Source organism: Euprymna scolopes, chromosome 2, assembly GCF_053919585.1.
Source record: "Euprymna scolopes isolate OS-2025 chromosome 2, ASM5391958v1, whole genome shotgun sequence".
NCBI lineage: Eukaryota > Metazoa > Mollusca > Cephalopoda > Sepiida > Sepiolidae > Euprymna > Euprymna scolopes.
The window spans coordinates 145632209-145644915 of record NC_136483.1 but is presented as its reverse complement, the minus strand read 5'-3'; the positions used below and the strand labels follow the sequence as shown (position 1 = coordinate 145644915).

At 33.5% G+C, this 12707-nt stretch overlaps 1 protein-coding gene across 1 annotated transcript in view; it reads right to left on the bottom strand.

The window, feature by feature from the left end:
• LOC145297032 (protein DDI1 homolog 2-like) overlaps positions 1 to 12707 on the bottom strand; it is an 83708-nt gene that overhangs the window by 29290 nt on the left and 41711 nt on the right. The window contains exons 2-3 of the mRNA XM_080143259.1: positions 5867 to 6121; positions 2392 to 2518 (exon numbers count right to left, since the gene is read on the bottom strand). Coding sequence (XP_079999385.1) covers positions 2392 to 2518; positions 5867 to 6121 — 382 coding nt within the window. The remainder of the gene's footprint in view (positions 1 to 2391; positions 2519 to 5866; positions 6122 to 12707) is intronic.

Here is a 12707-nt window from a genome sequence, read left to right as displayed (position 1 = left end):
TACTTGTGGGGAACTGAAGATATGGAAGATTTGCACAACGTTTATCCCAAGGGTTCTCAGAGAAGATCAGAAATAAAGACATTGTCATGACGGCAGAGAGATGGTCGAGCTGATCAATTCAGATCCCACAGTTCTTAATGTTCTGGTAACATGCGATGAAAGCTGACGTAGAGACCAATAGACAGAGTTCCCAGTGGAAGCATGCTGGCTCTCCCAGACCCAAAAAGTCCAGACAGAGTAAATCCACTCAGAAATTTATGATCCCTTTTTTTTTTGACAGCATGGGCATGATCCACATGCACTGGGTTCTCACAGGACAGATAGTCAACAAGGAATACTATGTTGAGTTCAGGAACAGATCCATCAGGCCAGCACTCTTCAAATCAGGTCAGTGGCATTTCTACTAAGGCAATGCACCAGTCCACAACTCCATCCTTGTCACAGACTATTTGACCAAGATGGGCATTAAGACAGTTCCTCACCCTCCCTATAGTCCAGACCTTGCTCCCTGTGACTTTTGCTTATTCTCTAAGCTCAAGGAAAACCTTGTTATGAGACAATTGAGGAGATGAAAGAGGCTGTGGTGAGGGTCATTGACATGCTTACATAAGACGACTTCCATGGAGCCTTCCAGAAGTTATTAGAACAGTACAACAAGTGCATTGCAGCTGGAGGAGATTACTTCGAATGGGACTCGAGTTTCATATGTACACTATCAATAAAAGTGTCCACATGAAAAAAGTCTGGAAACTTATTTGAGGCACCTTGTAAATCTGAAAAGTTTGAATTATTGAGTTGTCTCCCTTTGTTTTTAGCTTTTTCAAAATGGCAGAAAAAATAGCCGTTCATCAGTTACTCATAAAATTTGATTTTCTTATTTAAAAATAATACTACTCAATTTATGTAATTTTGGAATATGATATTTTCGCTTTGTCATGGATATATACATCATACAAATTTTTCTTTAGTTTATATAAGAGAAATTCTGAACCTGAATCAAAAACGTCAACGTTAGTGAAGTACATGAAAGACTTGACATAAGTATTGAACAATCCTACTTTCATTCTTTGCATATGTAAACATAATTTACAGTCAAAATCAAGTGTTAACATTAATCAATCTAGCGATAGTTCGCCACCTCATTAATGCTATACATTTAGGATATCTGCAGTAGAATGAGCTTGCCTAAAATATCATCTCTGAACGCACATACCATATACCTAAACAAGGCAGATAAATCTAGGGTGGTAGCGCTTGATATATCTAAAGCCTTTGACAAGAGCAAGCATGAAGTTCTTCCCATGAAAATCAATTCATATGATATTACTGGACAAATATTTAATATAATTAGATCCTTCCTTGCCAAAAGAAAGATCCAGGTTGTTCTTGATGGCTGAATAGCTAAACATGGCATTAATGTGAAGGTACCTTGGGAGGGGTTGATCTTGATCATTCCTGATTTTCATAAACAATCTCTCTGGCGGAATTGTGTTCAAGATGGATATATTTGCTGATGACACCATGCCTTATTCTTGACACATGTGTACAACAAACGCAAACATATTCAAGACAATGGCTGAATCTTTAGAAAATGACCTCCAGTTGAATTGAGACATAAATGGATAACATTTAATGCTACTAAGACAAAGCTCCTTTCCTTTAACAATAAGAAATCGCTTCAACCACCAATTGCCGTGGTTAATAGCACCCTGTCCGAAAGTCCAACATTCAAAAAAAAAAAAAAAAAAAAATCCTCAGCCTAACATTCACAAGTAACATGAATGGGAACAAATACATTGAAAATACTGCCAAGGCTGCTGCAAAGAAAGTAGGCTTTCTCTGCCATACAAGAAAACTTCTCAAACCTATACAGAGCCACCATTCATCTATGCACAAAGTATTGCTGTCAGATCTGGGCTGCTGCACCAACCAGTAGTTTTCCCTAAAAACATTTCATCTAATAAGTCCCATACTGTCCACTAAGCTCCAATCCCTGTCCCATCGCCACCAGGTTGTATCTCTGTGTTCGTTTTATAAGTACTTCAACAGAATGTGCTCCAATGAACTTACTGCTTCAGTGCCCCTCGAAATAAATACATCTGAACAATCTGATAGTTAACTAAATCCTTTTCACTGTGGATATCCTCAGATAGTTTCTTTTTTTTTTTTTTTTTAATTGTTTGCTTTTGGAATTCCTTCCCTGCCCCTTTTATGCAGAAATTTCAACGTAATGTGAAAATTTTGTTTTCTAACTCCCTACTTGAAACCTATAAATCTGACTCCTAATTCACAGTAGCCCCTTACGGCTAGGTGTTAATGTGCTTTGTTTGGGGTGGGGTGACTAAAAAAACAAAAAAAACAAACAAACAAACAAAAAACTAAATAAATTACCGAATTTCTTCTGCAATCAATTTTTGTACTTCTGGATTGAAAGGGTTTGCCGACATCAGTCGCATTCGTTCCTGTGCTTTTTCCATCCGTTCACTTTGTTGTTGTCGAAAAACCTCAGAAAATTTTTCTGTTAAAGAAAAACAAATATTAAACATTAATTTTTAATTATTAATTCAACAAAAACAAGTTGCTTTTACATATCAATCCGGAGTTAAAATATTTTTTATATTTCAGATTTGTACATTTGAAATCTTATTATAACATACTAGCCTAGGTGCCCGGCATTGCTGGGAGGTTTGGAGGTGTGTGTTGAGCAAAAAAAAAAAAAAAACAAGAAAAAAAGTGGTAGGCAGGCAGGCTTGAACCTATGATGCGAAGGCGGAAAAGAAAGTGAAAGAAAGTCTGATGTCTAACCGCAACTCCATGACACGACTAGAAGTTCAGAACTTTAAAATTAGGCAAAGTCAATCCAACCGATACGATGAGTTGCAAAAATGGCTTGCAAAAAATCGACTCCTTGTAGAAAACAGCCCAGTTGAGGGTGAAGGAATTACTGTTTTTGGCCAATTTTTCGATATTTGTCATCAGAGACGTGGAGCTTCAAAATGATACCGATCTCATGAAAATTTGTCGCCTCCGTTGAAAGTTTTAGGCAGACATACATAAATACATTTAAACAGACAGGTGAGACATATTATAGAAGATATGTAACATAGTGCAGATGGGTATATGCAAATACATGCAAAATGTCATCGGTAGAGGAAAATAATGACTTAAAAAAAAAAAAATCACGTTAGAGATGGAGATAATGTTTGAGATCACGTGAGAAGTGTGGAGAATGTTTGAGATCATGTGGGTGACATCATGGCTGTAACAATGAGGAAATAAATGTTATTACAAACAAAAAGCGAGTTGACATTCTTTTCTATTCTTTGTCTAATTCGCGACCGAGACTACAACGCGTTGGTTCCCTTACTCCATTATACATGGATTGATAAGAAAAATAATAAATAATTGGTAAAGTAATTTTTGCCATAAGAAAAATAGATCAATTACACAACACCACTGAGGGGATTAAGTATTCTTTTTGTATATTTAAAATTTGCTGCCAGTCAAATTGGTTGAAACATCAGTCATGTAAGATGGGTTTTAAAGACTGAAGACACGTTTCTATCTTGAAGATTTATGCTTCCAAATTTTTTAGATGAGGATTGATAATTTGTGTTACCTGGATTATTCAGACTACTGTTCTCATCTTGAGTGTTATTCTTACAATGCACTAAGTAAAATTCAGTTTGTAAAGACCCAAGGCATAACAGATAAAGGACCAAGTAAAATTTACTTCTAAGTGACACTCTTCTGGAGGTTGAAGGTTCAATTCAATAAGATTTCTACCTGGTCATGTTTGGAAGAAATGAATACTACCACCATAAATTAAAATGGTTCTGTTAGAAATTCCATGCAGATTCCAGAGTTTAACAGAAAGATTCCAAAGTTGGACGAGATACACCTGAAGAAGGGCAGAGGTTTCAGTGGTTGAAACATTGTCAGAATAATGCTCAAGATGAAAACACTAGTTTGAATAATCAAAAATATCAATCCTCGTCTGCAGAAATTCAGAAGCACCTCACGACATCGACAAATGCCACTTGTCGATTTCAGATTTTAAAATCGGAAATCGTCATCAAATAGACTATTTCTCTTTTACTAAAATCTGTTGCCAGCTTAGTTGGCTTAAGCGTCAGTCAAATAAGATGAGATCTGAACATGAACGATACATTCCACCTTAAAGACATATGAAAAGGCATTGAGATTCTAATTTCATGCAACTTATGACGAGAAAGCATTCAATATAGAATCTATATTAAAACTACTGCATTAATAATGTATACTCTGCCTATTCCTTCTATCAAACAATCACCTATTTCTACTTTTCTAGTTATGTACGAACAAACATCAAAACATTTTCATAGTATATAGATCATCATTAACACAACATTACCCAAAATTAATTGCCATTTATTTTCACGCCATCATATTCTATTTTAAAATAAAAAAGCAATACATGATAAAATTGGCTGTGGAGTCAGCATCCAAATGAACGGCTGACTTCTGAAATTTTAAAAGGTTTGATTCAGATAACTGTAACGTGTTCAACTGGCTTCACAGTCGAGTCCATTTTTTTCTTTATTTGATGTATGCAACTACGAAATGAGATTATGATAAATATGCACTTGAAAACTTTTGCATTATTCAGACTACTGTTCTGATCTCAAGTGTTTTTCTCACATCGTCTCAGTTGATGTAATCTTCATTCTTCTTCCGGTATATCTTGTTAAGCTCTAAAATCTTTCTAGCAATCTCAAAATCCGCATGAAATTTTGAATGTAACCCTTTATTTAATCCACAGAGATAACATGCTCATATTCCGCCAGCCATGACCAGGCAGAAGTTTTGAGTAATTCTTAGTATCGCCCGCACTGAGGATTGAACCTCGTGGCGTAACGAATAACGTACTAAATAAAATTCAGTTCTAAGTGACACGCTGCTAGGGGTTGGAGGTTCAATCCTCCGTGCGGGTGATACTAATAATACAATTGCAAATACTGGTTGACAGAAGGAGAGCATAGATTAACCCTTAGATTATGGTGGCTGTTAATTTTTTAACACCTAGATTTTACTATTACAAACAACTGCAACAATGGTGTCTTCAAGGACTATGGAATTCTTTGCCTTAAGTGCATTAATCAATGAATGAAACCCATGTTTGAATTGAATGTTTTTGTTTTTTTGATAAAAACATTCTTTTTTCAAAGATCTTAGACTTGATTTTATGTGATGGGATTCACACCCATCATAGCTAATGTGTGTAAAAATACCATCGTAGCCCAAGGGTTAAATAAAGGTTTTCATTCACCGTAACACATAAAACAAGACATGTAAGTTACCCAACATGTTGTAGCCTCAGTCGCAAAGTAGACAAAGAATAGGAAAGAACTTCAACTCGCCTTTTTTTTTTTTTTTGTTCAACATTTTTTTTCTGTTCTCAGTAAGTTCTCAGAAAGTTGGAAATAACATCCGCAGAAACGTTGTGAGGGTAACACCCAAGATGAGAACGGTAGTCCAAATACAAATTATCAATCCTCATCTTAAAAAAAAAAAACAAAAAAACTCAGAAGCACCTCAGAACATTAACAAATCTATCTGATAACATACGCATTTTGATATCTGATATGTAGGTCTGTGACAACAGCATATTCTTTTCATCGTTTTGACTCTCGAGTATATATCCGTTAATATCATACGTTTTTATATAGACTGATGTGGTTCTTGGTTGATTAGCTGAGTCTGTGTCAGATATATACTTGAGAGTCAAAAGAATAAAGAACATGCTGTTGTCACAGCCCAACTGATAACATACGCATTTCTAAAATTAATAGTATATACATAAATTAAAAAAAAAAAAAATTCTTACCAAGGCTTCCACTAACTAGGGCTTCAGCCAATGGAGGGTTTCTCTCTTTCAAAAGAGCCAGTTCATGAGGGTTGCTGAGGAACATGTCTCGTACAAGTTTTGGGTCTTCCATCACATTTTGGGTAGCACTACTACCACCAGTAACAGCAGCAGTTCCAGCAGGAATGGTTGCCTGGTCGGCAGCCGCCAAAGGTGCCTGACCAGATGAAGGGCCAGGTATTTGGATGCTGCCAAAGTCAATCATTGGGGCATTGCCTGCAATAAAACGACAAAAAATAAAGCAAAGTTACAAAAAAACATCACAACATGCAAAAAACAAAGCATAAATGATGTCTTTATAACAATGTTGTTTTATTTCAGATTGAACGGTTCACGTATCGATGCAAACATGATTCCCAAATTAAAGTGTATAAATCGAATGATGGAATTAGGGTTTTACTATTTGTGTATGACTAAATTAGGCACGATAAAAGCATGACTATTTGCTGCTGCCGATTTGCTACTCAGGCAACTTTGGCCTGTCGTTCGAGCCAACTCCCTTCAAGTAATCTGGGTCTGTCAGCATAAAATATTGTAAATATTTTTCTAATATTATTGAAATAAACAATAAAAAAAATGTAGTCACAACTTTCAGCTGAGTTTATTTTTGGCAAATCTAAAGATATTTACAAAAAAAAAAAAAAAAAAAAACTTAATTTTTTTAAAATACTCCCTCTTAAATCTGAAAAAATAAAATGTTTGGACTAAATCTTACAAGTGACCGTTATTGTGTATGTCTATATTACATTTAAAGAAGCATCAAATAGATTTATCTTGGTCCAAGACAAATTGTTTCCCATTTTTTTTTTTTTTATTCATTTGACCATTTTGTTTTATGGCATCAACTTTTTTCAAGTTATATAATGCTGAATCCAACCATTTTGGTGAAAGATTTTTATGCTCTAAGTTTTTCATATCTTTAAATTCATTGTGTTTGGTTTGGTCTGTAGAGAAAAATTGCTTTTGTTTTTGGCTTTGCAAAACATGATTGAGTTTTGCAAAGGGAAAAGAAAAAAAAAAAACAAGAACATCAACATTTGGTGCATTTTAGGTCAAGGAACCAGTTTCAGAACAGCCAGATCTGGTAGACCACTGACAATATTCACTCATAATATCAGCAGTAGCAATGACAGTAGATTTTTGTTTCTTCTTTTCACTGACAACACGATAAACCACCATGAAAAATGCAAACCAAGTGCCATCCAAAACAAGACTCGTAATGTTATGTAATCTCAGTCGCAAAATAGACAAAATAGAAAAGAACTTCAACTTGCTTTTTCTTTTTTGTATAACATTTATTTCCTCATTATCCTGTTACGACTGAAGTCTTTCACGTGATCGTGCTCTCAAACGTCATCGTCTTCTTGAATGTGCTCTCTCCTTTTTAGTCTTCTTTTTCCTACCGTGAGGTCATTTCGCTCACAACTCGCTATTTGCATATAGCCATCCACACTATGTTACAGTATCAAACAAAAAATTTATTTCCTTTTATTTAGTCATTTCGGACTCCCTATTTTGCATAGTTATCTTCACCTCATAATCATACAGTTGTAGATTTGTGGCCATAGTTGAAGTAGGCACATGCTAATTGTGGCTGCTTATCCCTCGGTATCTCCGTAATGCTAACACAGCATTATTCTCAAGTTGCTTTCGATCTCGACAAGTGGGGACTCATTAATAATCAGCTGCGCTGAGGAAAATAGTTGTGTTATACTAACATCAAGGTAGAAGCCTTCATGTCATAATCACTGTCAAGTAATACTATTTGCTGTGAATTCTATCAAGCTAAACAAACCAAACGGCGAGCAATGTTATTGAGCCCAATGAATGTCAGCAGCTAACCAGTCCAAAGTATGAAGAGAAGCGAGACACCTGCTTCCAAAACCAGTATTTTTTTTTTTTTTTTTTTTTTTTTTTTACTATTGGTCCTGAGTATGACTTTAAAAGACATTCAGTTGTGTGGCCCAATTTGGGGGCTGTGGGGAATGTGGACTTGCTCCTTAGTTACCATTGCTTCCAGGTTCACTTTGGCCCAATGTGGTAATAACTGTTCGGGCATCTTCATGTAGATGGAATGACCATCATCATAGAAAGACCATATAACATGGAAGCATCAAGCTAGCCAGAAAATGACAATCATGGAATCAACATCTAAGATTGATGGCAATAACAATATACTTCGAGAGTGCTCAATACCCAAGTAAACATTATTCGTATGTTTTTAAAGTATACATGCAGTCACACAAATTAACTTCTAGAGTGCTCAATACATTAGAAGAGCTAAGTATCATGTTCTGCAAATATATATGGCAATTCAGCTACACTAATATACTTTGAGAGTGCTCAATACATAAGTGGAGCTTTGTGATAAGTTTTTATAATATATACGGCAATACAACCACACAAATTAATTTTGGCAGTGCTGAATCCATAATTAGAGTTCTCAGAGGAATCCCCGTCACTTCAGTTTATAAACTACCTCCCACGTCACTTGTGATGTCAGATGTACAATTATCTATGAAACTAAAGATTGTGATTGGTGATTTCAACAGCCAATAGGATTACGCTAAAAATAATGCGGAGGTATATGCAGTAGAAGCATGGTGAAACCAAATCTTAGTTTGATCTACAATGCAAAGTAACCAAAGCCATTCAACATTGACGGAAAGCAGATTACGATTTCAATATTGTGTTTGTTAATCAGAATATCACCGGACTGAGTAAAACAATGCAATCAATGCTGAAGACTACCCATCTCTCAACATATCCTACAAACTATGATAGATTCACCAAGGCTGTGTTCCAAGCAGCCCAGAAGAAAATCCAAAGAGGCTGCTGCACTCTACACACACTGGGAATCAATGCTCAATGCAGCAAACTATATGAGCATAACCAACAGCTCTAGGAGTCTGACCCCTTTGCTGAAAATGCTATTGAAATAGGTGAGAGATTTATAACCTACTTAGCAGAATGCTGTCAACAGATATGGCAAAATTTGCTGAAAACAAAACAAACAAAAAAACTGATATGACAAAGAATAGTAAAAAGGCATGGAGTTTGATCTGAAAAAAATAAACAATTTATCAACTGCAACACAACAACAGCATCACTGCCAATTGTTGTTACTCAATGGGAAGTCCACAACCAAACAGTCAAAATCAAACAGACTGACTTCAATACTCTCAGAGCACTGGACTGACAGTTGATCTTACTTGAAGAGATCAATATTGATATCAGTGCCCTTAAGTTTGATAAAGCCAATGGCCTAGATATTTTCAGAGGAGATTAAGCACTCTGGATCTCTGAAATAAAAATGGATATTTGAGCTGATGAACAATTTCCTGCTGACAAGCAACCTTCCAAAGATCTTTAAAAATAGACAAAAACCCAAAACAAAAGAAAGGATCACTGCTCTTCCTGAACTTGACAAAATCCTAAAAAAATTCATCTGCTTGTTCCAGCTTCGGAACTGGAACGTCAACCGATTCTAAAGATCACATGGTCTGGAATATAATTTGTGAATTGTACAAGTCCTGTCTATCTTGGTGTAACACTTGACTACACCCTTTTGTTTAAGGGATATATAAAAAGAAATTAAAAATAAAAATGAAAGCCAGTTCCTGGAACAATATCCTACAGAAACTGATTAATTTCAAGTGGAAGCCACAGAACACACACACACACACACACATGTACAGCCTTGACCCTTCATTGTGCCTGCAGATACGAGATGGGAAGTTACCACTTGAGTAAAACTCACAAAAGCTATCAGTGATGAACGCCATCTCCATCATGGATATGAACCAATCGCCCAATGATTAAAATCAAGAAGCTTCCTCAGCCATATAAAAGGCCCGAACATCTCGGGAGGAGATCTAAATATGGCTGCGGCCCAGGGACTTAGAGAATGACTCATCCCCCACTAACATGAGATACCCTCTACCTCCTGAAGCCCTTCCCCCTAGTTTAGAAACACCCATAGTTCAGTTGAAAACTTAACCACCTGAGAATGGGGCAATCAAAAGTTGCCATGACAAAGCAACCCAACAATCTGTGAATGGGGAGAGGAGAGCCAACCATGCGTTGCAACACTTGTCTGCTCTCTTCTGTCCATTTGATGCAGCTTGAGAGATCTTACAGAATAAAACAAAACATGCAAAAAAAAATGCTTTAAAAAGATACAAAGTAACATCATAGATTCTCCCAACCAAAGTATGTAAGATGTTAGTTGTGTTAAATGTATATAAGACAAAATGTAAGAAAGGGAGAAGGGAAACAAGGAGAAACAGAAGGGAAACAAGGACAGGACAGAGGAAAGAAAGAGAGAAGAAAGAGAGCGAGGAAAACAGAGAGGACAGAAAGAGAGAGAGGACAGGACAGAAAGGACAGAGAGAAAGAAAAAAAAAGGAAAAAGAAAAGAAAAGAGAAAAAAGAGAAAAGAGAGAAAAGAGAAAAAAAGAGAAGAAAAAGAGAAAAAAAGAGAAGAGAAAGAGAAAAAAAGAGATGAGAAAGAGAAAAAAAGAGATGAGAAAGAGAAAAAAAGAGATGAGAAAGACCAAAAAAGAGAAGAGAAAGAGAAAAAAAGAGAAGAGAAAGAAAAGAGAAAGAAAAGAGAAAGAAAAGAAAGGAAAAAAAGAGAAAGGAAAAAAAGAGAAAGGAAAAAAAGAGAAAGAAAAAAAAGAGAAAGAAAAAAAAGAGAAAGAGAAAAAAAGAGAAAGAGAAAAAAAGAGAAAGAGAAAAAAAGAGAAAGAAAAAAAAGAGAAAGAAAAAAAGAGAAAGAAAAAAAAGAGAAAGAAAAAAAGAGAAAGAAAAAAAAGAGAAAGAAAAAAAAGAGAAAGAAAAAAAAGAGAAAGAAAAAAAAGAGAAAGAAAAAAAAGAGAAAGAAAAAAAAGAGAAAGAAAAAAAAGAGAAAGAAAAAAAAGAGAAAGAAAAAAAAGAGAAAGAAAAAAAAGAGAAAGAAAAAAAAGAGAAAGAAAAAAAAGAGAAAGAAAAAAAGAGAAAGAAAAAAAGAGAAAGAAAAAAAGAGAAAGAAAAAAGAGAAAGAAAAAAAAGAAAGAAAAAAAAGAAAGAAAAAAAAGAAAGAAAAAAAAGAAAAAAAGAGAGAAAAAAAGAGAGAAAAAAAGAGAAAGAAAAAAAGAGAAAGAAAAAAAGAGAAAGAAAAAAAGAGAAAGAAAAAAAAAGAAAAAAAAAGAAAAAAAAAGAAAAAAAAGAGAAAGAAAAAAAAGAGAAAGAAAAAAAGAGAAAGAAAAAAAAGAGAAAGAAAAAAAAGAGAAAGAAAAAAAGAGAAAAAAAGAGAAAGAAAAAAAGAGAAAGAAAAAAAGAGAAAGAAAAAAAGAGAAAGAAAAAAAGAGAAAGAAAAAAAGAGAAAGAAAAAAAGAGAAAGAAAAAAAGAGAAAGAAAAAAGAGAAAGAAAAAAGAGAAAGAAAAAAGAAAAAGAAAAAAAGAGAAAGAAAAAAGAGAAAGAAAAAAAGAGAAAGAAAAAAAGAGAAAGAAAAAAGAGAAAGAAAAAAAGAGAAAGAAAAAAAAGAAAAAAAGAGAAAGAAAAAAGAAAGAAAAAGAAAAAAAGAGAAAGAAAAAGAAAAGAGAAAAAAAAGAGAAGAGAAGAGAAAAAAGAGAAAAAAAGGAAAAAAGAGACGGAAAAGAGAAAAAAGGAAAAAAGGAAAAAAGGAAAAAAGAGAAAGAAAAAGAGAAAGAAAAAGAGAAAGAAAAAGAGAAAAAAGAGAAAAAAGAAAAAGAGAAAAAAGGAAAAGAAAAAGAGAAAAAAAGAAAAAAAAGAAAGAGAAAGAGAAAAAAGAACAAAGACAAAAAAAGAAAAGAGAAAAAAGAAAAAAGAGAAGAGAGAAGAGAAAAAAGACAAAAAAGAAATAAGAGAAAAAAGGGAAAAAGAGAAAAAAGAAAAGAAAAAAGACAAAGAGAAAGAAAAGAGAAAAAGAAAAAAATAGAAAAAAGAAAAGAGAAAAAATATAAAAAAGAAAAGAGAAAAAAAGAGAAAAGAAAAGAGAAAAAAAGAAAAGAGAAAAAAGAGAGAAAAAAGAGAAAAAAAGAAAAGAGAAAAAAAGAGAAAAAAAGAAAAGAGAAAAAAAGAGAAAAAAAGAAAAGAGAAAAAAGAAAAGAGAAAAAAGAAAAGAGAAAAAAGAAAAGAGAAAAAAGAAAAGAGAAAAAAGAAAAGAGAAAAAAGAAAAGAAAAAAGAAAAGAGAAAAACAAGAGTAAATAAAAAAGAGAAAGAGAAAAAGAAAAAAGAAAAAAAGAAAAAAGAGAAAAAAAGGAAAAAGAGAAGAAAGAAAAAAAGAAAGGAAAAAGAAGGAAAAAAGAACAAAAAAACGAAAAAAAACGAAAGAAAAAAAGAAAAAAGAGAAAAAGAGAAAATAAGAAAAGAGAAAAAGAGAAAAAAAGAAAAGAGAAAAAAGAGAAAGAGAAAAAAGAGAAAGAGAAAAAAGAGAAAGAGAAAAAAGAGAAAGAGAAAAAAGAGAAAGAGAAAAAAGAGAAAGAGAAAGAGAAAGAGAAAGAGAAAAAAAGAAAGAGAGAAAAAGAAAGAGAGAAAAAGAAAGAGAGAAAAAGAAAGAGAGAAAAAGAAAGAAAAAAAGAAAGAAAAAAAGAAAGAAAAAAAGAAAGAAAAAAAGAAAAAAAAGAAAGAGAAAAAAAGAAAGAGAAAAAAAGAAAGAGAAAAAAAGAAAGAGAAAAAAGAAAGAGAAAAAAAGAAAGAGAAAAAAAGAAAGAGAAAAAAAGAAAGAGAAAAAAAGAAAGAGAAAAAAAGAAAAAAAAGAGAAAAAAGAAAGAGAAAAAAAGAAAAAGAAATAAGAA